The 27,314-nt window shown below is 46.6% G+C and overlaps 1 protein-coding gene across 2 annotated transcripts in view; it reads left to right on the top strand.

Annotated features, from left to right (window-relative positions):
• The window catches only part of TENM4 (teneurin transmembrane protein 4), an 801,941-nt gene that overhangs the window by 697,883 nt on the left and 76,744 nt on the right, over positions 1–27,314 (top strand). For both annotated transcript variants that reach the window (XM_066369554.1, XM_066369563.1), the window contains 4 exons: positions 14,997–15,116; positions 20,170–20,431; positions 22,887–23,154; positions 26,919–27,062. In XM_066369554.1, the coding sequence (XP_066225651.1) occupies positions 14,997–15,116; positions 20,170–20,431; positions 22,887–23,154; positions 26,919–27,062 (794 nt within the window). The remainder of the gene's footprint in view (positions 1–14,996; positions 15,117–20,169; positions 20,432–22,886; positions 23,155–26,918; positions 27,063–27,314) is intronic.

The raw sequence follows: 27,314 nt of genomic DNA, 5'->3' as shown, positions 1-27,314 counted from the left end.
GCAGGGTTGCCATGAGAATTAAATGAAAAAAATAAAATAAAATGTACATTAAATCTCAATCTAGCACTGGCCACTCACAAAAAATGCTTACTACTTATATGATAACGGTGCTGCTGCTGGTGAAGATGGTGGTGATGTTGAAAAGAGCTTACAACTCCACTTCTTAACTGGAAGTGAAACTTGGGAGTAACCTGCCCTCCGACAGAGTCCAGCAGCCACCCAGGGAGGAGCCAGGATTAGATGGCCCAGTCCTTGTGTGGGGAAAGGAAGAGACAGCACTATGCCAGGAGGCTGTCAGCCAGGGTCCTTGTTAGGAGGAATCCAGTGGCACTTTTCCAGAGAGTAGGATTTCTGATGGGCAAGCAGACTCGACTCCGCGCCTGTAGGTAACAATAACAGGGCCTGTGCCGGACAGAAAGCCCCACATCCTTCTGCACCTCGTATGCTGGGCCGCTGTTTGTATGCTCTGAACGGGAGTCCATTGAACAGGTTCAGGAAAGCAGGCTGTCGCCCAGAAACCCAGCTGTGTGTCTGACTCAGGGCAAGGGGCTCCCTGTGCTCCTGTGCAGCACGCCCAGAGGTGCCAGAGGTACAGGGGCAAGGGGAGCCCCCCGGGAGAGATGGGCAGCAGCTCCCAGAATGTGATGACCCCAGCCAAGCAGAATGGGCTCTGGGCTGGGATGAACCCCTCAGAGGAAAGCATAGGGTTTGACTGAACTGAAGCAAGAAGTACGTAGATGGACTTGGCGTGAGGACGGCCTCACTCAGGAGTGCTGTCAGGGTCCCCTGTGTCCCTGAGCCCAGGCCTGTGCCTGGCCCAGAGCGGGTACTCAGTACAGGTTTAATGAAAACAGTAGCTCTGACACTCTGCCATAGCTGTCCTCAATGCTGCCACACAAAGTGACAGAGGTGTGAATGACTTCAGCTGATTGAAAGTAGGTCTAAAGTAGGAGTGGCCATAGTAGGCATAGGAAACACCATCACCAGATTAGGTGGCTTGAATACCATCTTTCTTTCCTGGCTTGGATGCCTGGAGCCCATCTACCTGGTGGTACACCTGTCCCCCACCTGGAGGCATGGGGAGAGTACAATGTAGAGTCCCCTCTCTTGAAACTTGATTGTGATGGGAAGGACCCCAACTAGATTGTCCATAGAAGGGGGACAGATAACAGGGCCCAGACTATGGAGCTTGGGATCAGACAGCTGGAAATGGGAGGGCAGCATAGGATTTTTTTTTTTCCAAAAAACACTCAAGACAGCTATTTCCCTATCACACAACTTTGGTTGTATCTCTTCTCTTGGAAGGGACTAACTGGGTTGAAAGGGCTGGACATAGGACAGACATATCACTTTAGTGAATAGTGATGGCTTTCCTATGAAGGACAGGTTAGCAGGTTACAGGAAGAGGTTCTGACAAAAGAGCCACCCCCAAGTTATTTGAATATCAGTTCAGAATATGTTTGAGGACGCTGTCTTGTGAAAAAAATAATGTTATGTTGTCAAATCTTCCTGGGCTCCCCTAAGCCTGGCAGGCTATCAGCTTACTCAGGCAAGTAGTTGAGGACAGGCAAGTGGGTGAGAACAGATTGCTACAAAAGCCAGCTGACAGGAGCACCCTGACCCCAAAGAGAAAAGACTCAGGAGTCAGGGGGACTTTAGAAAAAGGAGGGGTGGGTGACCAGAGCATTCATCCCAAAGGAGGCAGAGGATCTGAGGCTTAGAGAAGGTGGGATCCCATGGAGAGAAGAGACTGGGCAGGCTCAGAGGGGGCAGAGGTGCCCACAAAACACAAGCTATAAACTCTATTTGGTATTACTGACCAGCACCTACTCTGCACAAGAGCTGCAAGAAGAGAAGGATCTGTACCATTACACTACGTCTTCTTTGTGTCCCAACCCTTGTCAGTCATTGACCTCCTAGTGCAGCGGTTCTCAACCTGTAGGTCGCGACCCCAGCAGGGTCACCTAAAGCCATCGGAAAATACATAATGCACATCAGGTATTTACATTCCGAATCATAACTATAGCAAAATTACAGTTATGAAGTAGCCACCAAAATTATCTTTTGGTTTGGGGTCACCGCAACATGAGGAACTGTATTGCGGGGTCATGGCATTAGAAAGATTGAGAACCACTGTCCTAGTGCCTAGCATGGGGGTTGGCACAGACTAAAACCACAATGAATGGTAGATGAGTGAGTGAGTGAGTCAGCCAGTCAGACACAGCTGAGTGAAGAGATGTGAAGACAAAATCTTCTGAGAGTTCAAGGCACGGCCAGCACACCCTCTATAAGCTGGTGACCCTGAGCTCCACACCACAGGGGCTGCATCCGCTGCCCCTTTGTTTCTGCAACACCAGGCACAGGGCGGCCTCAGGGTGGGCCATGGTAAATGTTTATTTTTGAAAATGAATGAGCAAACAAACAAATGAACTAGTGAATGAGGACTGCTGTCTGGTAGGAGATGGCTTTTCATCCAACTTCAGGTCGCAACAGCCCATGAATGCAGCATGAAATCGGTTTAGTAGGTTAAAATTATTTTCTTAATAAAAGTAAATTTAAATGGATCTGGGTACAATGAGATGGAAAGTAATCAGTGCCACACTGTAAAAAGGATATGTATTTCATGAAACTTGTTTTGGTTTTGTGCCGAACCACCATAACTTTCCAGGATAATCAGAGAACGGAGAGAATTTTAATGGGGTTGGAACAATATTATGGTGATAGCATTTTACAAGTCAGAAGTCAGCAGACATGCTCTTACACTTGAAATCAAGCTGATCTTAGGAAAGCTGGAGTATGTAATCCTGGGGGGGAAGCATGTCGGAGAAGGAAGAGCACGGGGCCTATGAGGCCGGAAAGGTGGTCTGGGGCAGGAACTAAGAAAGATACGCCCTTCCCTTGTTCGCTAACCAGACTAGAGCATTTCTCCTTTAGGACTTAAAACTGGCTATAAACAGAAGTAAAATAACCTTGATGTCACATAAGTCTTCAGAATTTCTTTCAGACCCTTTGAAAGGCACAAAGTTTTCAGGAAATTTAAAAGCAAGAGTTTACAAGAGGAAAAAAAAATAGTGGAAAGGAGGGAGAAAAGATAATGTATACAATATAATTTTTTATCAGCCCACTGCAGATCTAAAGCCATAGACAAATGTCGGTGGCAGAGCAGTTACAGAAAAGCATTTGCTCACCGCTCCACCTCCCTCACCCCAGCCAGGCCTTAGACAGCCCTCAGAGAGACTGAGCAGTCAAGATCATCTAATGGAGTTCAAATAAACACCAGCTTCCTGACAGCTGGCCTCTGAGCGAATTTATTATTGAATTATACTCCTGCGTTTTCAGTACAAGCTGAGCTGACAGGCTACCCCATCAGTTTAAAGGGGGTTGGGGGGTGGGCAGAGAGAAAGACAATGATAAATTACCCTGATGGAAGATGGAAGAAGGTAAAGATCCTGCTTCCTCTAAAATGTCAACCATCATATATTATTCATGTTGGGTTTTTTTAAAAAATCCCTCCCCACATGGAAATGAATGTTTATGATGATAAAGCAACTAGGTGAATTTAATTCAGGATGCAGGCTGCAACTTCTCCCATCATCCTGATGAGCGGCTAACAACTCCTCCTCTGCCACTTGATCATCCCTTTATTGATTTCGAAACCGAATTATGATCTCTCTTTGCTTTGTAGCTTGAGCTTGTTCCCAGCTGTCCGTCACAAGCAGCATTAGCAGGGGACGCTCTGCTGAAGCTGGAGCCACTCAGGGTTTAGAGTCAGAGAGCTCACGCTCAAGTCGTTGGGCAAGTTAGAGCAGATGACCTTGGGTGGGTGAGGCTCAATTTCCTCATCTCCGATGTGGCCTTACTAATTCCCACCATGCAGGTTGATTTAAGGGAAGATTTAAATGAGATAAAATACTCAAAAACCCAATGGCTGGCACATAGCACACATTTGGTAATAACACCTAGCATTTACCAAGGGTGGTCTGTGTGTTCAGCATTGTTGGAAATGCTTTGTAAGTTTCATAAGTATTAACTAACATCTTTACATCTCCACCAAACCAGATGCCATAGGGACTTTATCACTTTTCTTTCACAGATATGAAACTGAGCCACAGTGACACTGAGTAACCTGGCCAAGGACATAGGGCTTGTTAGTGGTAGAGTCAGCCTTTGAAGCCAAGTCGATTGGCCCCGGATTCCACGTGCTGAGCCTCTGTTCTTCTTCTCTGCTAGGTCCTTTATATTCCCATGTCAGCATCTTTAGCTTGGAAATCTAGAAAGCATGGTGTTGCTATGATGCTACAAGCCCAGGCCCTGACTTTCTCTCTGATACTGCACAGCAAAAACAAAAGCTAACATGCAGTACATCTTAGTGCTTCAGAGCACTGGCCCCAGAGGAAGGTGACCTGGCACTGAATCTTATCCCCACCCTTTGCTTGCTGTGTGACCTAGGACAAGTCTCTTAATTACTCTGTGCCTCACTTTCCTCGTCTGTTATGGAAGGATAGTAATCCACACCTCATAAGAATGTCAGAGGGTTAAATGAGATGTCAGACAATTATGTGTCAGGGCAGTAAGCATTTAATAAGTGTTAGTAGCTATTATCACTAACAGCAAGAGTCAGTGTTAGCATTAGCAATGGCATTAATAGTCCTCGAGGTTTTAGAGTCACCATGAGAACTGGGACAAAATAAAAGAGCATCTTAGCCTGAAGCATTAGCAGAGTTATATAATCGATGCAAATGTCCTATGCCATGGCAGGCAGAGGCAAATGGACCTTTGAGGTCATCAACCCTTTATAGCCAAAGAGGATGTTTTAACCCCAAGTACGCTCTTGGCTCAGCAGGGTAGTAGCAGAACCTGGAGTCCTAAGTGAGGGCTCTCTCAAGCAGTAATTGCAGTGTTTGTAAGCTAGGAACTTGCTGCATTTCCATCCAACACTGACAAATTTCAAGCAGTAAGAAGTTAAAACGTTGGAGAGCCATGCATCACATTACTAATATTGTCCTCACTGGGGATGTTGGGTGAGGACTTACCAAACGCCTCAGCAATGAGTCTAACTGCCCTCCAGTCTGATCCTGGAGGCATGAAGTTCACGGGGGTCAGCCCGTGAACCCACAGTGAGGGGCTGCGATGTGCAGAGGTGGTGCCTCTGGGCAGTATTCTGGCAGAGGGGGCCGATGCGCCACCCCTGCTTCTGCCCCCTTCCCACCACGCGACCCTCCCCCGGGAGTCCAATCTGCGGCCTCTAGAACCAAGCCCAGTCTGAAGAGAAGGGCTTAGCGTAACCCCAGCTGCTCAGCCTCAAGTTCTCCAGCTGTTCCTCTGTCTCACAGCTCTGCCAAATGGACTTCTGTCTTGTTCCAGAATCACCTCATTTTCTCTGCCCAAGTTCCTGATGTGAGTGGACAGTCCCCCTGCCACCCAAGGACTCATGCCTTGCCTTCTCCTGCCGGGCTTCCACCCCTGCGCTATCTGGTCTGGAGCTCTGTCCCTATTCTTCACAGGAACCTGGGCGTTTACTTGGAGACACGTGGGACGTCCACCTCCAGCTGCCCTGGGAGCTTCCTTACCCTGCCTGTCCCATCTCAATTTTCATCCCTTGAATAACTGTTTCCCTTAAATGCCACCTGTGTATTGCTACACACCTCGAAAATAGCCTACAGACTGCACCTGCATCAGGACCCTTCTTCATCTCTGCCCAGCACAGCCCTTGCCCCAGGAAGTGGGTCTAATTGTGGTCCATCCTAGTTTCTCCTTTCCGGGTGAAGTAGGACCTGTCCTGTGCTCTGACATGAAGACGAGACACAGAGTTATGAAATGAACTTGTCCACTGAGACACTGTGTCTGGAGCCAGCCACAGTTGAGCAGAACTGCCTTGAGTTTTTCTAACAGCACAAACCATCTCCTGAGAAGTCTTCTTAGAAGCAGGCCTCTGGCACCGTAGCACAGAGAACTGGCTATCTAGACGTGTGCTACACCTTCCATGGCCCAAGCACACTGACAGTGTTTCCCAGCCATGTTCCCAGACCCAGCCAACCCTGTTTTCCAGGGTCAGGGCCCTGCTGCTCCAAACTGATCTCCACTAGCCATGCTTTCTCAGTTCTTCTGCCTTGCCACAACCAGTGGGCTCACTTCTCTGGAAGTACAGTGTTATGAACAGTAAAGGGCTGTGTACCTTTGTCAGCCAACAGGAAGTATTTCAGTGGGTTCCTGTGGGAGAGGACTCAGCTCAGAGCATCAGCATTCAGCAGCCAGGCTGCTCACAGACTTGGGTGATCAGAACTGCAGCTTGGGAGCTCACGTTCCCTGAGTGTCGGAATGAGCTCAACGGCCGCATAAACTGGGAGGTCACAGAACGGTGACTTTCCGTCTCTGCAGGAGGCGCAGCCTAAGGGCCCAGAGCACACTAGTACTTGCTGGGCCATCCTGTCGCTGGATGCGTTCGGTTGGTGTCAGGGTACCATAGCAGACCCATTAGTGCCCCAGCCTCCATGGGTAATGGAGGGGAAGCTCCACCCATCTCTAGAGATCACCTGTAGCTTGCCTGTAAATGTGGGGCTTGGATTCAGTCACCCCAGGGACCCTTCTGGCTTAAAAATTAAACTGCTGTTCATCTGAAGAGGTCTGTGGAGTTCTTCTTCCCTCTCCTCACACATACACAAAACTCCAAGAGGAAAAAAGTCAAATTATATTTATTTCAGAATGTTAGTTTGTCAAATATAGTGATTGATTCTCATTTACTGTTATTTAACTGCTTAAAATACAATGGAAAATAAAGCAGACTACAGGCATTGCCTTCCTGTACTCTCCATCAATAAATAAGAACAAGGATGAATAAATATCTTCCCTACCACCCAGCACTGTATATTGCACATCATAGATACTCAAGTCAAGTTTCAGTAACTGAACTCTCTTCTCATCCACCAGGCCTTGGTCTATATTTTTCTTTCTTCAACCCAGATATATCTATTTTTACTTTGGGCTGTGAGGAAAGGGAGGAAAGAAGGAAGAAGAGGAGAGGGGAGAGGAGGAGAGGGGAGAACAGGGAATAGGGAAAGGGAGGAGAAAGGAAAATAAAAAAATGTTTTACCCATATGAAATGCTAAGTTTTTAGTTTGCTCCTTTGGTCCCGATGTTAGTTGGTTACAAGTCTAGACCAGCCCACGAGGTATTCTGAGGGAGATGGGGATCCACTCCTCAGAGCAGTAGACAGTAGACCTTTACTGGCTTATTCTAGCGTATTACGGCACGCAGTGTGTGTTTGTGTAAAATCTAGTTTTAACCAATCTTATGTATAAAAAGGTCCAGTGGCGCCTGACCTGTGGTGGCGCAGTGGATCAAGCATTGACCTGGAATGCTGAGGTCACCGGTTCAAAACCCTGGGCTTGCCCAATCAAGGCACATATGGGAGTTGATGCTTCCTGCTCCTCCCCCCTTCTCTCTCTCTGTCTCCTCTAAAATAAATAAATTAAAATAATTTAAAAAGGTCCAGTGGCATGAAAAGATTCTTGAAAAGTAACTGCAGATCAAAGATAACACAGTGCAAGCAAACAAGAAAATGGCAGAGCCGTTACGTGTGGAACCAAGCTTCCTCAGCTCCAGGAAGTTAGAAACAGGGATTAGATCTAACAAAAAGATAACCAAGAGACTCAGAAAGTTTCAAGAGTCTTGAAAAAGTAAACCAAAAGACTCAAAATTATCAGCCCTGGCTGGTTGGCTCAGCAGTAGAGCATCAACAAGGCATGTGGATGTCCTGGGTTCGATGCCCAATCAGGGCACACAGGATAGGCGAACATCTGCTTCTCCACCTGCCCCTCTCTTCCCCTCCCGCAGCCATGGCTCAATGAATTCAGGCATGTAGGCTCCATGGAGCCTCCATCTCAGGCTCGGTTGCGAGCATGGCCCCAGATGGGCAGAGCTTCAGCCCCAGACAGTTGCTAGGTGGATCCCAGACAGGACGCATGCGGGAGTATGTCTTGTATCTCCCCTACTCTCACTTAAAAAAAAAAAAAAGAAGAAGAAGATTCAAAATTATTAAGGAAACAATTACAAATGTGTATTTTTATCTATTAACCCTTGCACCAAATGGGTATTATGCTTTCCAGTATTAGCTCATTATGGTAGCATGTGTATCATTTATTAGTAGCTATAAATACATCCCAGGAACCTGCTCAAAAAAGTTTACAGAAAGGGTGTGTAATCAAAAAGAGCTCTGATGATGTGAACTCTGACTTCTGAGACAGCTAAAACAAATTGAGACCTAGGTGTGTATCTGTGTCAGACAGTAAGTGGTTGGGGGGGCACTTTCTCGAGTTCTCACAAATGATAAATGATGAGTTTTTCATTTGAATCCTGACTCCTCAGCAACTCTTGAGATAACAGGCAAGTCCATTCCCTATGTGGACTGTATTTTCTCACCTCTACGATGCGAGTTTGAAAGAGATGATCGGGAAGGTCACTTCTAACATGTCATGGTAAGGGGGTTCCCAAGAACATGAATATGTAAGTAGGTGGAACCTGTCAGGGTGGGAGAGCTGGTTAAGGAACCCGAGGCAGAGCACTGAAGTGGACAGCTGGAGAGAGAGAGCGGCAGAGCAGCCTGTGGAGGCTGCGGAGCGGACCGGGTCTGGTTTCCACTGGGAAGCCCCTGGATGGAGGCAGTTTGACAGGCCATGAAGTGGGCCTTCTCATTTAGGCCCAAGTAAAGTACTTACAAGACGCTGGTTAAAGCAGGGGTCCCCAAACTACGGCCCGCGGTCCACATGCGGCTCCCTGAAGCCATTTATCCAGCCCCCGCCGCACTTCCGGAAGGGGCACCTCTTTCATTGGTGGTCAGTGAGAGGAGCACATTGACCATCTCATTAGCCAAAAGCAGGCCCATAGTTCCCATTGAAATACTGGTCAGTTTCTTGATTTAAATTTACATGTTCTTCATTTTAAATATTGTATTTGTTCCCATTTTGTTTTTTTACTTTAAAATAAGATATGTGCAGTGTGCATAGGGATTTGTTCATAGTTTTTTTTTATAGTCCGGCCCTCCAACGGTCTGAGGGACAGTGAACTGGCCCCCTGTGTAAAAAGTTTGGGGACCCCTGGGTTAAAATATGGTAGATGCTGGGAAGATCCCTAGTCAGTCAGCATGAGTTAACAGAAAACAGTTTAGCCTGACCAGGCGGTGGCGCAGTGGATAGAGCGTCGGACTGGGATGCAGAAGACCCAGGTTCGAGACCTCGAGGTCACCAGCTTCAGCGCGGGCTCATCTGGTTTGAGCAAGGCTCACCAGCTTGGACCCAAGGTCGCGGGCTTGAGCAAGGGGTTACTCAGTCTGCTGAAGGCCCGCGGTCAAGGCACATATGAGAAAGCAATCAATGAACAACTAAGGTGTCACAACGAAAAACTAATGATTGATGCTTCTCATCTCTTTCCATTCCTGCCTGTCGCTCTCTCTCTCTCTCTCTTTAAAAAAAAAAAAAAGAAAAAAAAAAAAAGAAAACAGTTTAAGGGTTGGTACAAGTTAGGCCTATATATCTTTAAAATATGTAATGCAGAGGAGTGATTTGCATAGCCAGTAGTGTCATAGAGTAGTAGCTTAAAGTACTTGCTAAGTACTTTAAACCAGAGAAAGACTGAAGTTGCTTTTTGCCTCCTAGATCCCAAATAATTGTTTCAATCTTCTGAATAGGAGTTTCATTTGCAGTTTTCATTTAATAACAAAAAAGGTTTAAGCTGCACTGTTTTTCCCTTCTCCTTCCTTCATCTTCTTGTTAATATATATTGAGTAACAAATCTAACTTAATTTCTGGCATTCTTTTTTTTTTCAAGTTTTCCCAAAAAAGAGGTACGGATGAGGAGCCTATAGAATCCAAGTAGGAGGTCTGCACGCGGAGGTGGGGCAGAGGAAGGAAAAGAGCTTTACAGTGAGCTTTGCAGACTGTGCTAGGTGCTGGGGTTGCAGAAATGCATAGATCCCAGTCCCCAGTTGCTTGCTGGAACTCACGAAGACAATCCGAAATGCCTGAGTGTAGTTGCCTGACACCAGTGAGTCAACACATGGGTTTGGCATATGTCAGGCAGCTGGGATACAAAACAAGCAATTAGGCTGCGTGCACTCTGCCAGGAAGGAGTGCTTGTGCCAGGCCAAGAGGGGTGTCAAACGTGCTGGCATCAGTCCAGTCATACACTCAGGGCCTGACTGAGGCGCCCTTGCTGACACCCATGAGGGAGATGACTTGCCTGATTGCTTCTTGAGGACAGTGGCCAGGTTTAGGATCAAGACCGGAAATGTGGGAGACAAAACTGAATCAAACAAATGAGAAACTAATCTCAACGGTCAGTCAGCGAGAAGTGGTAGGGGTGTGGTGGAAAGAGCCCCGGGCAGGAAGGCACTCCTAGTTCTGACTCTGGTAACTAACTGCAGGACCAGGGAGAGTCTTCCGCCCTCTCTGGACCTCCTTTCTCTCATCTGTCCGTGCAGGCTGAGGTTTTGGGCAAACGGATGTAAAATACAACCCAATGCATATTTAAGAATGGATAATGGTTTTAATCTGGTGCTACCCGGTCCAGGTCAAGTGGTCCTACTACATGCTTCAGAATGTTAAGCAAGGAGCCTTGCTCAGTGCTAGGGTCACAGCGGAGAGGGAGACGTGGCCCCGACTTCAAGGAGCTCGTGCTCTGCTGGGGGAAAGGACTGCCCGGTGTGTGGCAGCACTCAGCGTCTGCAGAGGAGTCCAGCCGGCTAGGAGGGCTGGTGCCTTTAGGAGGTACCCAGTTTTTTAATTACATTAAGGTGAATTTTAGTGACTACAGATAGATAACACCGCAGTAAGAGTAAGGACCTAAGAGTAAGAAGGCCTCGCTTTGAGTGTCAGCTCAGACAATTGATTCTTTGCTGCCTGACCTCAAGCAAGTCTTTCCTCTTTGAGTTTCAGTGACTTGATCACTTTTTACCCAACAAAGTCTCAGGGAGCAATAGCCCACGCTCACCCTACGACTGGAGGTGTGTGGCCCCAACCCTCCTCTTAGCTCGCGCATAAGTATGTAAGATAGCTATGTGAATGTGAATGGTATAGTTATATAATGATCACGTCATGGAGAGTGACTTGGAAGGTTTAGAGGAGCCCAGAGGAGGGTGATCAATTGTGCCAGGAAAAAACAGGTGGCGGCCTCACTGAGAGGACGATGGCTTAGAGCAGGGGTCTCAAACTCAACTCAGCATGTGGGCCGCAGAGCAAGATCACAGCCGTTTGGCGGGCCGCACTAGGTCTACAAAAGGCAACTGTTACGCAACACTTTTCAGTGTCACAAAACAACCAGAAACTGTAGTTCGCATCACAACTGCTGTTAACTAAGCTAATATCTAGCTAGGATGCTAGAGAAATGAAAAATACAAGTAGGCCCCTAGGCTTACTTAATTTTATCCAAAATATTTTGAACTTCGTGGATTAGTCTGTGGGCCGCACAAAATTGTTCGGCGGGCCGCGAGTTTGAGACCCCTGGCTTAGAGGGAACTCTGAGGATGAGTAGAAAATAATACCCCAAACTCCATTATGCCGAGACAGTGACCAAGGGAAATCAAAACACTTCAAATATAGGTAATAAGAAGATCATATGAGCCAGCTGGAAAGCCAAGTTGGTGACAGTGATTTGCACCCTGTGTTAGTGATTGATGTCTCACCAAGGTGGTCTTTCATTGTGCAACTATACTGCTCACAAAAAAAATGGGGGATATTTTATCACTTCATATTCATTTGGAAATATCCCCTAATTTTTGCAAGCAGTTATTTCTTAGCCACACTGACCTTTCATGTGGGGTCGGTGTTCCAGCAGTGTACAGAAGCCAGCTCATACCAGGTCACAAGAACTGACTATTTAGTGCTCAAGATTTCTGCAAGCTAGTTTTTAAATACAACTATTAATAAAAATGAAATTATATGAAATTAAAACTAAGTAAATTACATTAAAAACAAAGGTAAAAAAAATAATCAAAGCTCATCAATTCATAGTTATTTTACTACAGTCTTTGCTCTGGAGTTGATTTAGGACTATTGTAGCTCTATGGTGGAAATGCTGTATAATGTTGTATTGCTGCACATCTCTTCCCAGCTCTCAGTTCAGTGACATCACATTGGCAGCTGAAATCAGTCGTGATGGAAGTATTTACACCACAGAAATAGGCAAATGCCACAAATTAAAGCTTTTTGGTTTTGGGGGTTTTTTTTTTTTTTGAAAGTCAATTGTGAAATGTTTAGCAGTACACCACTGGTGGTATCCTTTAAATAAATGGATGAAGAAAGAAAGCATTTGGATCCAACAGCACATCTTTTCAAACCTCACTGGGCAAAAACAGATGGCAGGAGATGCATTTCAGAGGCCTCCGCAGAGCAGACTTCTCCATCTCCTTTGTTCCAGGGAAACCTTTCTGTTAAACGTGGTTTTCTTGACAACTGAAAATGATAGTCAAACAGGAGGAAGATGGAAGTATTTTTCTCCAGGACTTAATTCCTGAGCCAAATGCCTGTTTTGGCAAGAGGCCCCTGTGGCCTACAGGGGCACAGGGAGTCAACTTAATCTTCTCCAGAATCCAAAGCAATCCACAGGAGCCTGGGCTAAAATTACATCTGCTCTAGCTTGCTGAAGTAGAGGCCACATGATAGCCGAATGGCGCTGATTTAACATCTTCCAATTATCAGGGAATCCCCAAAGAAAGATAAATCAGAGGAAGATGGCCCACATGTGTGTGAGAGGGAGCAGGGCAGTCCCCAAAAGGAAAGAAACCATTCCCAGAGGGCTGGTTGTTGTCCGGGCAGAATCTGAAGACACATACCAGGAGCAGGCTGGACAGTGCCCAGCACCAGGGGATGAGATCTGTTAGTAATCCTCTAGAAGGACAAAGTTCCAACAGTAAGAAATTCAATTTTCCTCCATTAAAAAAAAAAAAAAAAAGCATCTCTCAGTACCAGCTGAGTACAATTGATGGAACAAATCTCTCCCATTATCAGAGAGAGAATTTTACGTAAATATATCGAGAGATCTTCAGAGCAGGACTGAGTTAAGCCTTGCCTGCTTAACTTGTTTGCCATGTAATTGCATTTAGACCAAGGACCTCAGAAGGAAACCACTGACTGAATTAGCATTAAACCAGATTGTATGTAGTGAGGTGAGCGGTAGTGAGGTGGTTGGGGGTGGAGAGCTTGATGCATTGTGGGTAAGTTGTTTTTGCTGTTCTTGCCTTCAGAAAGGACAAGCTGACACTAGTGAGACCAGCTGCTTACAAGCCTGGTGTTAATTGCTTTTCTCATCAAACAGAGAAAAGTTTATCACTCTAAGAAGGTAGAGATGTAAGCACCTAATAAAGCAGAAGCTGAGTTTGAGATCCGTTTTTAATGAATGCCCACAGACCTCATCAGTAGCTCTTCCCCAGGACTAAAGAAAAGCCTTTGACCTGAGATGAATGGAGAGAGTTATCTGTACAACAAACATGACCTGCATCTTTGCCTCCAATCTGTCTTGTCAACGAGGTCTGTCTCCCCAGTGACCTGATCCTTTAGGACGCTGACCCCAGTGAGCACCCTCATTTCCACCCACTGCCAGCAGTAAACAGACTGGGCTGGAGTTGGGTCCAGAGTTGCGAGGCCTGGATTCAATGCCTGGCTCTACCACCAACTCCCCGTGTGGCTTGGAGCAAAGAGCATAACCTCTGTGGACCCCGGTTTCCTCCTTTTCCAGCTGGCTTTTCTCTGGCTCCACAGGGACTAAGCCTCTGAGGAGTGGCCCTCAGAATCACCCCGAGAGAGAAGGGGCCCCATCTCTGCTTCACTTAGAGCAGATCTTGTTTGTATTTGTTTTCTATTTGGGGGTCCTGATAAAATGTCAACTTCTCTAAAAAGGCTCTGTTTCTGAAATATTAGAACAAAAAGAATCATTTTAGATAATCTCTAATAGTCCTACTTATTTACTCAAGCCATCGTTTTGTTTGTTTGTTTGTTTGTTTGTTTGTTTTTAACAATGACAAAGTACTGTTAGGTATTTCCAGGCACTGCAGAGAGAAACAGACCTTGACCCGGCTCTCAGAGAGCTCGTGACCTAGTAGAGGGGAGAAACATGTACAGGGAGGTGGGGTATTAGGGGTTTGTGTCGGGTTTTAGAAGAGAGTGACTAGTTCTAATCAGGGCCAGCAAGAAAGGCTTCAGGGCAGAGGCATCACGTGAAGCTGGGTCTTAAAGGCTGCGAAGCTTGGCGGAGGGGCGGAGGAAGGACAGGTGGGGCAGGTGGGGGAACATCGCACAGACACAGAGGCTTAAGCAAATTTGCCTGGTGAGCTTGGGGGAAGCAGATGGTTAGTCGTCTGGAATATAGAAGGGAAGTGGGACGGGGGATACTGGGAGAGGTGACAGGTTTCAGAACCCACTCCAAGGGGCCAATGCTAGCATCTGCCCTTCTCCTGTTGGCAATGCCAGATGAGAAGTACCCACTGTTCTGTTCACTTTCTTATATTATAGTCCCCTTCCGGTGAAACTATTAGTGACAGTATTCATCACTGCCATTTGTGGCACTTGCTCTGTACTAGGGTGAAAAACAGAGATTGAATGAAAGAGCTGTCACATACTTGTACTGGTTTAGAGAGCTAAAAAGTGGCAGAGCTGGGATTTGTACCCAAGTCACAGGACTCCATATTCACATGCATAAATACACTGTATAGCTCTCTCAGATCAGCTTTTATCTCCTCACAGCATAATATAGCATCGTTAGAAAATAACCTCTGAGTGAGATATCTGAAAACATCCCCCAATAATTCTTAGAGGACACTTTGATGCCTTAAGTTGAGGCAGTATGAAAAAAAAAGAAAAGGTTATTGTTCATCTTAAGTAAGCACCGTGAGCCCCAGTGTCCCAAGACTAAATGACCTGCCTCTGTCTTCTGACCTCCTGGGTCTCCCTGCCGGTCAGGATTCTGCACATGAAAAGGAGATCATGGTATTTACTCTTCTCTACCCACAGGCATGCATGTGTCATTCGTGGTCAAGTGATGACATCAGATGCGACCCCGCTGGTTGGTGTGAACATCAGCTTCGTCAATAACCCTCTCTTTGGCTACACGATCAGCAGGCAAGATGGAAGGTAGGAGACCTTTTTGTGGACCAGGGTCAGTGAAAGCTCTGCTTTCGTGGTCTTGCCACTTAACTCCTGCTGTAATGACAATGTGGAGAGACGATGGGACTTGGGTTCAGAGGACCTGAGTTCAGATGCCCAGTTCTGCAGTTCACTACCTGTGTGACCTTGTATCTCGCTCTCATTTGATTCCCACAGTAAACCTCGGGTGCCTTAGACATATTATCCTGCCTCATGACTTTGGATATAAAACACGCCCCCATGGACCACTGTCTACAGACCAGACAGCTCCAGAAATCTGAGCATTCCTGCTGTGTGGTCCATCTGAAACCACCTAGGTCTGTGGAAAACACAGAGTAACAACAGAGCTCTGACCTTTGGGTCCCTGTGAGAACCATCAGCAGAATAAACTAAAGTCTTTTTAATCACTCTAGCACCCCCATTTGCTAGCTATGTGTTCTTAGACAAGCCTCACCTGTCTGGGCCTCAACTTCTTCACCTGTTAGATGGTCCTAACACTATGTAGCTCACAAATTGATTGTAAGGATTAGATTCTATGATGGATGGGGCAGCACCCTGAACGTACCTGTAGTAGGTCTTTGATAAATCTTAGGTCCCTGCCCCACTCTGGTTCATTGCTATATTCCCAGGGTCTGGCACATGGTACATATGCAATAAGTATTAGCTGTTTATTAAATTTACAAGCTACCAAATAAAGAGAAGGTCATGGTTACAGTACAAACAATGAGAATGTCTTGGAGAAAAGGAGAGGGGAAGGAGGGAAGTGGAATATTTAGGCTGTCAGTGGTGACAAGTCCTCTATTTTTAATAAAATCAGGTGATGGCAGTCCATCTGGCTACATGTGGGCCCATAAGGTTGATTTTCACTCTGTGTTGGAAACTATGCTCCAGCCTGATTGATTTTAGCACCTCTTTAATCCAGTATCAGATGTGAACATGTCCCGTCCGAGGTGATAATGAAGCAGAGGCTCATCTGTTGGTAGATATGTTTGCCTCTTAGAAGGGGTTGGCAGCCCGGACACACTCCCCCTCCTCTCACTCCCTGTGGATGGGAAGGCCCAGGTGGAAGAGGCTGGCGGCCAGTCACCAGGGGCAGCCCGGCCAGGCCAGGCCGCAGCTCCCTCCCCTGCACACGCTCCCTCCTGGGAAGGACCTCAGTGCAGACTTCCGCTACAGCGCAGTGGAATCTCCTTCCTCATGCTCCGTCTGTGCCACCGTCCAGCTCAGGGTTGCCTGCTTTCTGGAAACAGCAGTCGTGAGCATCCTAGGCAACAGCTATTCTGACTACATTATTACCTGCTATGAAATCGTCATCAAAAAGGAGCCATGGGCGCTAGAGTGGCTCTGGTCACTGCAGAGCGATGCCCTGGAGGGGCAGAGCATCACCCCCTGGTGGGCAGAGCTTCGCCCCCTGGTGGGCATGCCGGTGGATCCCGGTCGGGCACATGCGGGAGTCTGTCTGACTGTCTCTCCCCGTTTCCAGCTTCAGAAAGAAAAAAAAAAAAAAAAGGAGCCATGGGGACTGCTCTTCTTCTGCCATGTAATTTGACCATCAGTCATGTGAGATGGCAAATTGTCAGTTCTCTGCCCTGCTGTGCATGACTAGGGTGGGTCTATAACACACACCAGAGTCACATAAGTTTGGTGGCCCTCAGGAAAAGCTCACTCTAGCACTTCCATTCCAGGCTTTGATCCCTCCCAATTGCGCCCTTCCTTGCAATCTCTACTGTCTCTTGAGAGCATGGGGGTCCTGGGAGGTAAGAGTCAGCCATATTTCCCCTATCAGCCTGCTAAGTTACATCATAGTTGCCCAAGTTGCTACAACTGATAGCTTGGGTTTCAGAACAATTCTTACTAGTGCATTATGGAACTTAAATTTTCTTCCCAACTTAGACACACTGCATAACATATGGGGAAGTCACTACTTATTTCTAAGAGCCCAAAGATCCTTATTTATTATATGTGAATGGGTAGCATCCTCCCATTTCCCTCCCCCTCTTCCCTGCCTCATTTCCTTCTTAAACCCCACCCCACCCCCCAGACCCCAGGAGAAACTGTAAGGCTAGAGATATAGTTGGAGATGACAGTATACATATGCAAATCCAGAGACCAGGCGTAACTCATCTTTGTAACCTTCACATCCCAGGCAGGCCCTCACCCAGTCCTTCCCCAACCCCCACACACATACACACAGCCCACACTGAAATGCCAGGCCTCCCGTCCTAACAAGAATTCATAAATAAAAACAGTAGCAGAGAAGTTAGCCAAAAAGATCATTAAAAAGATGAAAAATAGAAGTCATGAAGAAAAATGTCAAAAGAGGCACAGACAGGAGAAGCAGTTCAAGCTCACTGAATTGAAAAATGGGATTATATGGAGCACCATGCCCAGGGAATGGGGCCCTGTGCTTTTCCCATCCATTATCCCATCTAGCTAATTAAAAACACTGCCAAGTGATTATGATCATTAGCTTCATTTTACATGAAGAGATTGAGGCTCAGACAGGTGGCATAACTCACCTGCGGAGTAGGCAGAGCTTGGACTGGCCTGGAGCTACTTGGGCTTCACCTGAGATCCGGGCCTCCCTTCCCCCAGGTTCAAATCCACGCCCCCAGCAGGTTTACCCCTAGATGAGCAGGCCTGGCTTTTGGCAAGAGCTAATTACACCAAGCTCTTGGCAAGGCCAGCTGCCCTCAGCTTGCTCACAGCCAAGAGAATATGTCCTCACTCCCTCCCCATGATCACTCTGTCATGAAAGGAGCTTGTAAATCAGGCCAGGATTCTGTTTGATGGTTTAAAAAATGTTCTGTCAAAGTACAGATGCTGTTCAGTTCTGTGACAGAGCTGTTGTCTGGTGTTTCCCAAACCACAGATATTCTACTGGAGAGCCCAAACCCAAAGGCTTGGTTCAAAATAAGTGCCTTCTCTGGTATTTCTCTCTCAGTGCTTATCAAAATAAGTGGGTGGTGCCTAACTTTCTTTGCCCAAGTGTGAGCCTAAACAGGCTGAGGGAGGACGCAAACTGGGTGAAAAGCTTCCACAAAGGGCAGAAGAGTCAGGCATTGGAGCTTGGGGACCCGAATCTGGGGGTGCCATCTGTTAAGATTTTGCACCAGGAAAGAACAGTCCAATGCAAAATCCTTTCCTCCTTCTAGAGGAGGGAAGAGCAAGCTGGAACAATGAACCCAATCCCACAAGGTGTATTTGCTAGGGATAAAGGAGAGGTCCTGCAGTGGGGCCTCTAAAACCCACCGCACAGGTCAATGTCGAGTTGACTTGCAATAACAGCCAAAGTCAGGAGGAACTTAGGGTGTTTAGTGGACAGCCAGTTCAGAAGATACTGACAGTATATCATTCATGCATTCATTCTCAAACCTATAATCCTCAAGCACTGGGCTAGACTCTAGAAAATCTAAGAAAAATCAGTGTCCCTGGGCCAGAGAGTAAAGCTTTTAATTCCAGTGCAATGTGATGTGTGCTCTAAGGAGAGTGCATGTGGTGCCATGGGAGCCCAGGGCCGGGAGCCAGAGTTCTGACTGGGGAAGGAGTTAGCAGGAGCTCTCCATCTAAAAAAATCAAAATGAGAACAGGCCTTGAAAATGCATCCTAAAAATAATAGTTGCAAGGACTTTGGCCAAAAAGTCACTATTTCCAAGTCCTGAAGGATGATCAAAGGCAGAAGAAACAGACTAATTTGAAGTTACCTCAGCAGGTAGAACAAGGATCAAGAAATAAGGAGTTATAAGAAGAAGGATCTAGGCTTAATTTAAAAAAAAAGTAACCATAAAAATAATGAAAGATCAGACAAACTCTTTATCACTGAAAGTATGCAAGTAGGCTCCAAATGGCCCCTTGATGGTGAGTCCGTAGAAGAAACTAAAACATCACCATATTGGGAGAGGGCAATGAACAAAGACTCTCAGAGGACACTGTTATGGAGATCTTATCTCAACTGGGAGACTGGGACTCAGTCCATGGTTCCCCTTTCACTTATAATATATTGTGATTCTGATAGTGCCATCTGTAAAGTGCTTAGCTGTTTTGTAATCCCAAAGACCCATGTTGAGTAATTTATCATAATCAGGGTTAGAATTGGTATAGTCATAGAATCTTAGTGATTTAAGAAAGGTCCACTTGAACTTTTATGTTGCATAAATGAGAGAATTGAGGATTAGAGAAGCTAAGTGACCTACCCAAGATCACACAGTAGTTCATGGCAGAGGCAGAACTGGGCTTAGGGTTCCTAATGCCAGGGCAGGGCTTGTTCCATATTATTCTGTTGATCTATGTTTGTTTGTTTGTTTGTTTTAAGTGAGGGGAGGGGAGACAGAGAGACACTCTCACATGTACCCCAGATGTATCCGACAAGCCCCCTTCAGGGCTGTGATATTCTGCCCATCTGGTGACATTGCTTGGAAAACAAGCTATTTTTAGCGCCTGATGCAGAGGCTCCACCAAGCTATCCTCAGCACCCAGGGCCAACTTGCTGGAACCAATTGAGCCATGGCTACAGGTGGGGAAGAGAGAGAGAGATAGAGAAGGGAGAGGCATGGGAAAGCAAGTGGTCGCTTCTCCTATGTGCTCTGACCAGGAATCACACCCTGGACATCCACACACCGAGCTGATGCTCTACCACTGAGCCAACTGGCCAGGGCCTCTGCTGACTTTTCAATGAGCTTCAGTTCCAAGAGGCCCAAAGTACCAGGAGCACCATAGCGGAGGCTCATCAACTGCCCTGTGTCTTGGCAAATTGCTCTCCATTGCAGTATTTTTTAATTTGGTTTTAGCATATTCTCTATTGTGAATCGTTTTCAATAATAATAATGCTTTCTGGAATATTCGTTTCTCTGTGTGGCTGCAGTGGAGCCTTCTAGGTTTCAGAGTCTGCTCGACAAGTGCTCACTCACATCCTTTGGTGTAATTTTTTCTCCTTTCTCCATCTATCTCCTCCTGCTCTTCTTCCTTCTCCTCATCATCTCCTGTTTCCTGCTCTCCCTGCTCCCCCCTCTTCTCTTTTTCTCAACCCTCCCCTCCCAAACAGCTTTGACTTGGTCACAAATGGTGGCATCTCCATTATCCTGCGGTTCGAGAGGGCGCCTTTCATCACACAGGAACACACCCTCTGGCTGCCTTGGGATCGCTTCTTTGTCATGGAAACCATCACCATGCGACACGAGGAGAACGAGATACCCAGCTGTGACCTGAGCAACTTTGCCCGCCCCAACCCTGTCGTGTCTCCGTCCCCGCTGACGTCCTTTGCCAGCTCCTGTGCAGAGAAAGGCCCCATCGTTCCAGAAATTCAGGTACCCAGCTTTCCTAGCTGCACTGATCCATGCCTTTGTTTGGGGGGTGGAGGAGGATCTCAGAGACAAGGGAAGGAAAGACCCCATCAGCTCCCCAGGCACACACTCTCCAGCACACAATACTTTCCTCCTGCCCTCCCCCTCTCCATCCAGTTCACTTCCACTTTCCTGTTCCCCAAGCTCCAGTGTCCCTGCTCTCATTATTTCTGTTAAAAATATTTATGATGGTAGGTCCTGCCAAGTGAAGTGAGACAGAGGGACTCAAATAGTGAGCGTCATAATAAAGATTAAATGAGAAAATGTCAGTGAGGTGCCTGGCGCATGTCTGGCACCTACTAAGTGCTCGATAAATTTTAGCCATCATCATCATTATTATTAAGATTATTTTACATGTTCTGCCTTCATGCCAATTAAGGATTGCTTTGGCTCAAATCTCTAAATGCAAGCACTTTACTTAACTATCATTAAAAGAAAGTAATTTGGAAAGATGCATTTTAATCTAATAGAAATCAAGAATGATTCTTTGCCCAACACAACTGTGTAGAGTTGATTTTGTTCCACCATCTTTACCCAGTTTCTGTAACAGAAACAAAGGCCTGGAGAAGAGGGGAGATGGGGAGGGGGTGGATGGGAGCCGCCCCGGGGTCCTGGTGCCTAATGAGAGCCCTGGCTGTGTGCATGTTAATGGTTTGCTGGTGCTGACTGAGCAGGGGGGGTTACACTCTTGTGTGTATATTTCATGCCTGGTTGAGCAAACACATTACTCTGCGTGTGCCCTGTTGAGAGGATTCAGACTCCAGCCCCCAAATAGGAAATACAACCGTTTTTGAAATCCTCATTGCACCCAAGGTTGAAACCTTAGTCCTTTTCAGAGATTCAGCGCTTGTCTCCTGTCTCAACTACCAGGCTGACCTTTCTTATGAAATGGTTGTCTGTGGAGACAAAGCTTGCTGGAGAGGAGTAATTTGTTGCTCATCCCTGCCTGGTTCGGCTCTAGCTAAACATTTCCCAGGAGCAGGGACTTTGGAACAAATGAGGTTAAAGGTCCCACCCTCTTTACAAGGCTCCCAGGGCTGGGTGTCTGTGAGCCCAGCTGGGTCACAAACCTTGCTTATAATCACATTGAAACAAAATCTTGGGTCTTCCCAGTCCAATCAGTATCCAGCCTTTGCAAGTACAGGGAGATATAAATTTTAAAGGATATGTTAAAGAAAGTAAATATTTATGAGAGTGCCCGGATGGCACTTGAACCTGGCCTGTCATTCACTGGCGTGTAGCGCCTGCTTGGCCTAGAATTTGTAAGCTAAAATTTCATTTAGGTTTAGTTTGGGCTTTGATTTAGTCCCAATCCCTCAAGTTCTGTGTAGTGGGGAGAATGGAGTGGGTGGGAGTTCACACCCATGTCGGAAATGGACAGAAAGGAAAGGATTGCTTTGTGAACGCCCAGTTCCTCTGAGAACACAAGAGTGGAATAATCATTGTCCTTTTAATGGATACGTTAGCCTCAATTGATTTAATGTCCCCTTCTTGAAACAGAGCTCACAGTATCAAGCTGCTAAAAGTTCTCTGCTTTTGCCGTGTTCCAGAAAATCCTGGCATTAATGTGCGCTTTCCCTTGTGGAGTGAGGCCCTTTCCACCCAGCTGGCCACTCTGTTCATCTGGCACAGCTTTGGAGCATGGAGTCTCCATGCAACCAATACGATCTCTTTCTATGGACGAGCTGCAGGCTTTAGCCGCAGGTCCTTAGCAGGCTGTGCTCTCAACCCTGAGTAACTGGTCAACGCCTCCCAGAGTCTGTTTACTGTCCTGAAGGAAAAAGCCTTTGGAAACAGATCTTACTTCAGGAAATTTTTGAGAGAGAAACAGTGTTTGCCAAGGCAGCTGTCCACATTACCCTGAGGGTAGGGTCTTCTTCCTAGTCCCCCTGCTCCAGCACCACCGTCCCACTTAGTAACGTCTCCTGAGTCTCCATTACATGCTGGGCACTTTCTATATGTGACCTTTCTCAGTCCTCACACTAATCCCACGAGGAAACTGAGAGTCAGAGGTTCCATGAAAGTGACATTATTCTAAACATTTTACACATATTACCTTTGTTCCTCTCAGTATGCAGTGGGCTGTGCACGGTCATCCTCCGTGAATGGAGGAGCAGCCTGAGGCTCAGGGAGGCAGGGCTGTACCGTGGAAGAGCCGACCCTGGAAACCAGGCCTTCTGACTCTTCTTTCCCTCCTCCAGCCTCTCCTCCCTCTTCCCTTTCCCCCTCTTCTTCCTGCTCCTCTTCATACTCTGCTTCCCACCCATCTTTCTTCTCTCTTTTAGTTCCTGCTCCTCCTCTCCCATCCTTCCTCTCTGCTTCCTCCTCTGCTCGTGAGCACCCAGAGTACACAGGGCCGTGGCCATCTTCCCTCCACGGTGAGTCCATGACCATCACTGGCTGTGATCTGTCTCTCTAGGCGCTGCAAGAGGAAATTGCTATCTCTGGCTGCAAGATGAGGCTGAGTTACCTGAGCAGTCGTACACCTGGTTACAAATCTGTCCTGAGGATCAGCCTTACTCATCCTACCATCCCCTTCAACCTCATGAAGGTCCACCTCATGGTGGCGGTTGAGGGCCGCCTCTTCAGGAAATGGTTTGCTGCAGCGCCAGACTTGTCCTACTACTTCATCTGGGACAAGACAGATGTCTACAACCAGAAGGTGTTTGGACTCTCGGAAGCCTTCGGTAAGTCTCCCAGCCACAGGTCTCGACACCATCTGCAGAGAGACAACAGACTGGGGGGCGGGGGGGGGGGGCAAGGCTTCTTATCCACCTCCCTTGTTTCTTCTCACTCCTTTCCTCTTCTCAGAAGTACCAAAGGCCATAAAGACCTTTCAGTGACCCTCCCTGACCTGAAAGACCTAATGCTAAAAAGCCTGACCATTAAAAAAGGGGGGGAGGGGGGTTACAAAACCAAAAAGGCCCTTGACAAAAACACCATGGTGGTATACAACGGGCTGAAAAAGGCTTTGCGCCACCAAGATGGAGCCGTGTGGACATTGCCAGGCCCCCACAGCTATCAGCCTGAACTTGTCCATTAAAAATGTGAGTGGCTGGAGCCCCTGGGTTTCTCCAGTTTTACTGAGGTGCAGGAGTAAGATTCTCCCTTTACCGGAAAGGCTTGGGGGAACTCTTTACCTCGTTTCCAATCACAATGGTTCTCTTTGTTGTTATTGCTGTCTTTTTAAAGATGAAGCAGAAGGTAACTCTTGCCTCCCCTGGAAGCCCAGCCCACTTAGGGAGCTGGCGTGTTCATCTCCACTTCTGGGTTAGAGCAGGGTCCCAGGGTTGGTTCAGAGCTGGACTGTTAGCAGTTGTAACCCTCGAAGAGTTCATCCTCCAAGCACTTAGAGCAGTGATTTTTCAACTGCTATGCCTCAAGAATTTTTAAAACAGGCAATACCTAACTATTTAGTCAGGGGCACTGACCTCTTTTCCCTTTTCCCTTATATTGTCAAATTTTTAAAAATGACAACAGCTAGCACAATAGCCACCTGGTATGAATGAATCAAAATTATACATTTTATTTTTAAAGATCAGCAAAAAATATAGTTTTTGGTGTGCTGCAGAGTTTCCGTAATTAGTTTATGTGTGCCATAAGGTGAAAAAGGTTGAAAATCACCGACTTAGAGTAATAGCCCAGGAAATCCCTTCTCTACTTGAACCCTACTTCAATTTCATTCCCTTTCTCGATTTGGTAAAGGCAGAATAAGGCAGCAGAGAAGAAGTAATGTTATAAAAAAGAAATAGAGAGAGGGAGGGAGGGAGGGAGGGAGGGAAGGAAGGAAGGAAGGAAGGAAGGAAGGGAGGGAGGGAGGGAGGGAGGAAGGGATAAAAGGAAGGAAGGGATAAAAGGAAGGAAGGAAGGAAAAAAGGAAAGAAGGAAGGAAAAAAGGAAGGAAGGAACAAACGAACCCTGGGCTTGCCCAGTCAAGGCACATACGAGTAGCAGCTAGCAGCTATGAGTTGATGCTCCCCACTCCTCAATCATCCCTTTCTCTCTCTCTCTCTCTTCCCACTCTCTCTCTCTCTAGAAAAATTAATAAATAAAATCTTTAAAAAGAGAGAGAGAATGTCTGTTGAGCCCCCGCTCTGGGCATTGTGCTCCTCTGTACACTGGTACCTCAGTTAACTTCACAATCACCCTGTGAGTTAGAAATTGTCTCCAAATCCTGCATGAGGAAGCTGAAGCCCAAAATGGTGAGATAACTTTCCCAGGTGTACAAGGAAGAAACAGAGCTGGACTTATCCCAGACCATTCCTGGACTTTTGCATCCCACCCTACCCCAAAACAACGCCTTGGGGGCAAAGCCTCATCTCTCACTGTCCCCAGCCCCTCTGTGAGCCAAACACCCTCTGTGGGCTCCTCAGAAACAGTGCAGTCTTTCAACCTCTGCAGATGAAATGAGCACACATAGTGCTCACCCCTGCCAGTTAAAAAGGGAAGTGTCCGCATAGCTAGACTTTAGGGACTGAGGTTCACTCTCCTGACATGACAGGTGACCAGTAGGAGGCATCATGAATGCCTAAGGCAGTGGTCCCCAACCCCTGGGCCACGGACCGGTATCAGTCCATGGGCCATTTGGTACCAGTCCGCAGAGAAAGAATAAATAACTTACATTATTTCCGTTTTATTTATATTTAAGTCTGAACGATGTTTTATTTTTTAAAAATGACCAGATTTCTTCTGTTACATCCGTCTAAGACTCACTCTTGACGCTTGTCTCAGTCACGTGATACATTTATCCGTCCCACCCTAAAGGCCGGTCCGTGAAAATATTTTCTGACATTAAACTGGTCCGTGGCCCAAAAAAGGTTGAGGACCACTGGCCTAAGGGACTGAAGGTCACAGGGACATTTTCTAGCCATATTCCCCTCTGGCCATAGATGACCAGTAATCTTTTATAGTACCCAATGCCCAATTGTTGATTCCTGTCTTGAGAGTGTGGTAGGATACTGTCTGCCGAAAAATAGTGTCTGCACAAAAAGATGACTTGGAAGAAATGGCATTCCCGCCTCTGCAAGTTCCTCACCACAGGGTGGTCACGGGGCTTCCCACAGCCCCAGCTTCAGGGAGCCTGCCGTGGATAGCCTGCACCCCAGGCACCTACGGAGGCAGGGCTTGGGAAACAGAAGTGAGATTTGGGGATTTTGAAGCTTTGACACCTCAAACCAACTTGCCACTTTCAAAGTACCTTAACTGAGCTCCTTTCCACAGATTCATCATAGATGGTTTTAAATTTTTCTTTATTAAAGTAATGCTATTCTCATTAATAAAAATTGGATAAATGGACAAAAATAGAAAAGAGGTCATACTAGTTCTTATAAGCAAACATAACCACTTGTTAACATTTCATTTTGTCCATGTGTGGTTTTTCTTTACACAGATGTAATACTGGATTATAACTAGTCTTTTCAACTTAGCATTATTCCTGTGTCACCCATGGTCTTTATAACCATGATCTCCAGTGGCTGCTTAATATTTCTCCAGTGGATGCACTTTGGTTCGCTCAACCTCTAGCCCCTTTTGAACCTTTAGGTTACTTCCAATTTTCCACTATTAAAAATAATGCTGTAAAAATGAAGTGGTTGCCAGAGGGGTGGGTGGGGGTAGGGTTGTAAAAGGGGCCAAGTAATATATATGGTGACAAAGTGATCTGACGTTGGGTGATAGGCCCACAATGCAATGAATAGTTCACATGCTTTGGAGATGTATGCCTGAAACCCATGCGTTCCTATGGACCAATATTACTCCATTAAATTTAATTTCTAAATTTTAAAAAAATGAAAAAGAAAAAATAATGCTGCAGTGGAGATTTTTAGGCCTAAAATACTTCCCATACTAAAGATGATTTCCTTGTAATCAGTTCAGCTGTGTCCTTTTAAAAGGTAGCTAGGCCTGACCAGGCGGTGGCACAGCGGTGGATAGAGCGTCGGACTGGGACGCAGAAGACCCAGGTTTGAAACCCTGAGGTCGCCAGCTTGAGCGTGGGCTCATCTGGTTTGAGCAAAGCTCACCAGCTTGGACCCAAGGTCACTGGCTTGAGCAAGGGGTCACTCAGTCTGCTGTAGCCCCATGGCACATATGAGAAAGCAATCAATGAACAACTAAAGTGCTGCAACAAAAAATTGATGCTTCTCGTCTCTTTCCCTTCCTGTCTGTCTGTCCCTATCTATCCCTCTCTCTGACTCTGTCTCTATCTCTTTTAAGAAAAAAAATAGCTAGTATATTTGTTTAACTTTTTCTAATAATGTACAATTGCTCCTCCAAAAAAAGGGATATTGAGGCTCAGCATCCCTGTGTTATTTCTGCCTATAAATCTGCTTCCACTTAGAAATATGATCTCTTTTCCTTTTCTACACAAGACAAGCAGGGGCCTTGCATACAGATCTAAAGCCAGAGAGAGTCTTTGCTCACCTGTGCATTTTGTGCCTCTCGTTGTGTCTAGTTTCCGTGGGTTATGAGTATGAGTCGTGCCCAGACCTGATCCTGTGGGAAAAGAGAACAGCAGTGCTGCAGGGCTATGAAATCGATGCATCCCGCCTGGGAGGATGGAGCCTGGACAAGCATCATGCCCTCAACATCCAGAGCGGTGAGTGGATGAACACAATCCCAGAGCCGGCCGTGGGCATACCCTCACTGCCTTTGCTCTCTGCCCTGCCAGACAAAGAAACACATACATCAGATTCCATAGGCTCGTAGGTGAGCACTTGGTCAGGAGGATTAGTCAATACATGCCCTGTGGTTACCTGCTCTGTGCCTGTCACTGCTAGGCTCTGGGGATGCAAAATAGAAAGGCCTCAGGAATTTACTCTGGCCAGAGGCCAACACTGCCCAGACAGTT

Source organism: Saccopteryx leptura, chromosome 1 (genome assembly GCF_036850995.1).
Source record: "Saccopteryx leptura isolate mSacLep1 chromosome 1, mSacLep1_pri_phased_curated, whole genome shotgun sequence".
NCBI lineage: Eukaryota > Metazoa > Chordata > Mammalia > Chiroptera > Emballonuridae > Saccopteryx > Saccopteryx leptura.
Note: the sequence above shows the minus strand (reverse complement) of the source record. Positions and strands in the feature narration are given on the sequence as shown.